Source organism: Populus alba, chromosome 1, assembly GCF_005239225.2.
Source record: "Populus alba chromosome 1, ASM523922v2, whole genome shotgun sequence".
Taxonomy (NCBI): Eukaryota; Viridiplantae; Streptophyta; class Magnoliopsida; order Malpighiales; family Salicaceae; genus Populus; species Populus alba.
The window spans coordinates 54,154,668-54,160,341 of NC_133284.1; the positions used below are offsets into that span (position 1 = coordinate 54,154,668).

At 35.3% G+C, this 5,674-nt stretch overlaps 1 protein-coding gene across 3 annotated transcripts; it reads right to left on the reverse strand.

Moving 5' to 3' along the window:
- Positions 1-1,142: 1,142 nt before the first annotated feature.
- Positions 1,143-4,676, reverse strand: LOC118038465 (pentatricopeptide repeat-containing protein At4g33990). 3 transcript variants are annotated; one of them, XM_035044853.2, is made up of 3 exons: positions 4,573-4,674; positions 4,408-4,453; positions 1,143-3,882 (listed from the first exon to the last, which is right to left on the reverse strand). In XM_035044853.2, exons 2-3 carry the CDS (start codon positions 4,419-4,421, stop codon positions 1,425-1,427), a joined length of 2,472 nt encoding a protein of 823 aa, XP_034900744.1. In that variant the 5' UTR covers positions 4,422-4,453; positions 4,573-4,674; the 3' UTR covers positions 1,143-1,424. The 3 variants fall into 3 exon arrangements, with proteins under 3 accessions (XP_034900744.1, XP_034900736.1, XP_034900728.1); XM_035044845.2 differs by having other exon boundaries at positions 1,147-3,882; positions 4,408-4,462; positions 4,573-4,676; XM_035044837.2 differs by having other exon boundaries at positions 1,147-3,882; positions 4,408-4,481; positions 4,573-4,668.
- Between the last annotated feature and the right edge of the window lie 998 nt (positions 4,677-5,674).

Sequence of the window (5,674 nt, forward strand, 5' to 3'; positions counted from 1 at the left end):
AAAATTTTCACAACTTCTAGAAAATGGTTTTTTGCCCCAAAATAAAAGAAAATATTTTTTTGAAAAACCAAACCAAAATTTTTCTTTGATTGAAAAATATTTTTTCGTTGACCAACTTTTTCTAATGACAATCAATTCATAAAAAAAAATTCAGAAAATACTTTTTCAGAAAACCACTTCCATCAAACTCCTCTATTCCTGAGCATTTTAGTAACAAAAAAACCTTACAGAAATGAATGTTCAGCATCTCTGCGCATGTAATGCATATGATTTGTATTCGCATGGTTTCTCTAACATCTACATTTGCACTTGTTTATTACAAAACCAGATCATGCATTCTTCTAAACCAATAACCTAAAAAAACTTGAAAATGAACATGTCAACCGAGTCTTTCTTTGCCAAGTCTTTTGCATGGTTACCTTGCAATATCCTTTCTCCTCGTGCAAACTTGCACATCTCAAACAAACTAAAGCAACAAGAAATTCAGACAGCCATACTCATATATCCCAAGTCCCAATGGCAAGTTTTAACTTTCCAACCTAGGGCAGCAACAAAATTACAGGCTTCTTGCTTTAGAAAGCTATTATAGGGCCATTTCCTGCTTGCTTAATTTGGCCCTTGCATTGATCCCCTGTCTTCACTGCATGCAAAATATTACAAATCGCCCATAACCAATCTAATAACCTGATAAATTAGCCCGAATTTTCCATCATCATGATCATGATCATGTACAAGGGCAGAAGCTGCTTGCAAAAAGGAGAACTGTTAGGACTCTTGGGGGATAAACTTGATCCAAAACATTTATGAGAATCATCAGGGATCTTGGAGGACATAATTGATGCATTGCAAGGGAACATCAACAAACCAAAGTTAAGCATTACATATTGATCCTTCTGAAAAGGATAGCCAAACCGAAACTAGGGGCGGAGGAGGAATGGGGATCCATAACCATTACATATTGTTGATTCATGCTGTGTGTTTAAGCTCACAATTCAACAAATAACTCAGTACTGTACAGCGCTCAGTAGCTAAGCATCGTTCTCAGATATATATATATTTACTGTATTGTACTTCTCAACACGGGACACCATTTTTTGGCCACTTTGGCTGGACATGGATGTGATGGTTAATGGGGCTGGTTCCATGGATGCAGAAGAGAAATAGGGCATGACGTAATGCACTCTCAACGTTCCAAATAGACATAATTAAATAAAACTTATGGAGGAGTTGAAGGCAGTTTGAACTACTGACCATGGTATTCTTTAATCAAGGAAAAAGGTGTATGATCACATAACTAAATAAAACTTCTGTACACAGTATTTGATCTTCATCAGTACAGCAGAGCTTAACGAAATTTTCCTTGGCACCAGGGAACATATATATTCATCAAGATTCTTTTAACAAATATTCAATAATGATTCATGTTACCAATAGTCCCCACAAGAGCAAGTTCCTCCCTTGAAGTGATGGAACCGGCTGGAATCCCTCACAATAATTTCCCTCTCAGTAATTATAGATAAAAATTCTGTTACAGTGTGGCAATCACCACAGACCCTCAAGTTCTTGAAGATCCGAATAGGAGTTTTAGGAGAGGTGCTAATAATTCCATAAGCAATAGCCAGCCTCTCACTATGGCCCATGAGGATGTGCTCCTTCTCATCCTCTTCAACATCTTGCAACACAAAGCAAAAATCTGGAACATAACCAATGGTCTTTATTTTTGAAGTCAAATCCCTCAACTCCCTGTATATCTCCTCACATTTTGGATGAGTTTGGTTGCCGGTGTAGAAGACATCGACCTTGTTGTTCAATATGATTGAGCTCCATCCAGGATTCTTCCTCAATCCCCTATCTCTAGCTAGTGATCTCACATCATCCACTCCTTCCCATTTCCCAACGTTTGCATAAATATTTGATAGCAAAACATAGTAGCCAACGTTCTCTGAATCAACTTCAAACAAACGTTCAGAAGCATGTTTACCCAGCTCAATGTTTCCATGTATTCTGCAAGCATTGAGAAGGGCACCCCATGCAGAAGCATCAGGCTGAATTGGCATATTTTTTATAAAATTGAATGCCATTTCCAATTCCCCAGCTCTACCAAATAAATCTATCATGCAACCATAGTGCTTCAAACTAGGCGTAATTCTGTACTCTTCCTCCATCATGTTAAAGCACCACTGAGCATCACTGACCAAACCTGAATGACTACAAGCTGACAATAACGATACAAATGTTATATGATCTGGCTTCACTCTCTCAGCTCTCATCTCTCTAAAAAGCTCAAGAGCTTTCTCACCATCCCCGTGAACTCCATAGCATGATATCATAGCATTCCAAGGGACTGAATTTTTTCTAGGTACTTGGTAGAATAATGATATTGCATCATCTAATTTTCCACATTTACCGTACATGTCGATGAGGCATGTGCCAACAAAGACATCTGAGTAGAGACAATTTTTAATAACTTGTCCATGAATTCTCATTCCTTGCTGCAAGGCTCCCACATGGGAATAGGCTGGTAGAATGCTTACCCATGTCCCTTGATTTGGGATTATCTCTTCGTGTTCTCCCATCAAAAGATATACTTCAATTGCCTCACTCGCAAGGCCATTTTGAGCATAACCAGTGATCAAAGTATTCCAAGAAACCACATCTTTAATGAGGAGTCCTCCAAAAACTGCACGCGCAGAATCTAAATTGCCAATTTTGGCATACATATCCACAACCGCATTCCCAATGATAATATATTCCATGAACCAACCTTTCCTCATGACAAATCCATGAACAGACCTGCTATTTTGATGATCATTTAGTTGAGCAACAATGGAAGCTAAACTGACTAGAGTCAACAAATCAGGTTGAACTCTAGCTTCTTGCATCTTATGAAAGAATAAATGAGCAGAAACTGGATTGTTGTTTTGCTCATATGCAGCAATTATTGAGTTCCATGATACAATATCTCTTACCACCATCTGACCAAAAACTTTCTGCGCATGCCCCAAGCTACCAAATTTGGCATACATGTTAATCAAAGCATTAGACACAAACAGTTCAAATTCCAATCCATGCTTTATAACATACAAATGAATTAACTTTCCACTTAAAATATCACCCACCTGTGCACAAACAGGAAGAACACTGGCAACAGTAATAGCATCCATTTTTACCCCTTCCAATCTCATCTCATCTGCAATATCCAATGCCTCTGCAGCATTCCCATTCTGACAATAACCAGAAATCATTGCATTCCATGAACCTCTATCACGAGCTGGCATATCATCAAACAATTTTCTTGCATCCCCCACAAGCCCAAATCGCGAATACATATGTACCAGGGAAGCAGCTACAAACACATCCCATTCAAAACCCAACTTTAAAACCAAGCAATGTATCTTTTTCCCATCTAGCAGATCTCCACAAGCTTTAACCACAGGAGGAAAAGTGTAAAAATCAGGTCGAAGACCAGAGGTTGAAAAGAACTGGTTGAAACAACCCAAGGCTTCACGGAAACGACCATGGCTAACATAAGCAAATGCCATAGAATTCCAGGTATAAACATCTTTATTTGGTAGGTGGTGAAAAGTCCACCAAGCTAACGAAACATCACCATGCTGAGAATACAAATTTACAATCTTTGAGGAAAGGAAGTTGTCTTTAAATCTCCCTGACACCACAACAAGTGTATGAGCACATTTAACCTGCTGCAACTTTGTGCAGGATTTGAATAGAGCATTGAAATCAATCCCTTTCCTCTCATTTTCAAGGTCATCTGATGTAACTTGCAAGTAATCTGTGACGGTTGCTGTATGTAATGTTCTATGGGATTGAAAGAATGAGAAAAGTTTGGAAAGATGCCTTCTTTTGCAGTTTGGCACCAATCTGAGACACCAAAAGATGCAAGAAATAAGTATTTCATTAAAATCTCACATGATCAACCACCCACCAAAACATTAACAAATTTTGCTCACAACCATAACAGATGACAAGAAACTAACAGCACAATAAAAGAGACCCTTTAAGAAATAGACCTTCGAGAAATTAAAATGATAATAATCACCACCCACTAGGCCATTAACAAATGCTTAACCATCCAGAACCAGAAGAAATCAATTGTACAAATCCTTTAATGAGACCCATTAAAGGAAATCCTTCAGATCACAAGAAACTAATAGCACAATTTAACAAGACTCTTTAAAGGAAAAAGATCAATTTTAACATAGAAAGTTCAATTTTTCTGCTTTAAAGTACCAATCTTTGCTGTTGTTTTGGGTTATTTGGTTTGTGGGTATTTAACAGTATCAAGCACAAATTCATAAACCACTTAAGAAAAGCACCCTCACAATCACACACGAATTTTTGGCTATAGACAAAGAAGGAAGTCTCATTGCTTTATGTTTTGCTTACCTTGAGCCCTTCATGAGCTTCTTTCATTTCATTCTGTATTCCCTTCCTGATAGCACTAAAGCCATTAAGAATTACTAGACACGCAAGGGGGAGAGCTTTTATCACTAAATTATAAAACAGAAATCAAAATCATAACTTTTTGTCACAAAAAGAAGAATTACTCACCTTGAATGAGGGGGCTTAGTGCAGGGGTTTTTGGTTTTCTTCGTGGGGTTTAAGATTGTATTGTACAAGCAAAGAGATCGACATGTCGTTTTGGTAAATGCGTAAGTGAACGAAAGAGGAGTTAGGGAGTCCTTTTTTCAATCAGGGATCCTTTATTTAATTACGTGGCGGATGTTTAGACGTTGATTTGGATATAATTGACAGGTGGGAATTTTTTTTATAGGAAAATTAAGATTATAAAGTTGGTGGAGAGAGGGCTGCTTGTTTTAAAAATGTGTTTAATTTAAAAAATATATATTTGATTTTTGAAGTGTTTTTTAATAATTTTAATTTATTGATATTAAAAATAAAAAATATTTTAATATATTTTTAAATAAAAATATTTTTTTAAAAAATTCCTTCAATCACAATGGCATGTGATGTTTGGATGATATAAAAAAGGGAAGAGGTACTACTTGTGATCTTTTTACTCTTGGCTGCAGAAAAAATAATCCTCTTAATTTGTAAGAAAAGAACCCTTTTTAGTGCACGTAATATCTATTTACTTTAAGTTGATTTTGTTTTTTTATCATTAAATTAATTTTTTTTTAAGAATTAAAATTCTCTCATAAAAGAACATGGTTTCAAAAAATAAGATAGAATTAAAGAGAGAAGCTAAAACATGTGGGATAACTAGGGTATATATTCTTTTGTTTACTGTGGATTGTAATAATAAAATGATGATTTTGCCCTTGAAAAAACTCTTAGATTATTGTTTTTTTAGGGGTAAAATAGTATTTTCCTTTAATTCATTTATCATTTGAGAATTGTTTCAATGATATCTTTGTCTTTTCATCATGCTTTTACATAATAAAATGACTTTGCTACCTTTAAAAAAAAAACATTAGCTATAGTCAAGGGTCTTTTCAGACATTTTACTTTTTTTTTTATGTACAATAAAATTATATATTTGATATTGGGGTTAAAAAATCAAGCCATTGACACATTGTTGTTGATATCTTTTCATATCTTTTTTTTTTTTTTTTGTAATTGTTGGTTTGGTCAACTGTAATAATGTAATTTACTATTTAATTATTATTTTTTAAAATTAAAAAATATTGTT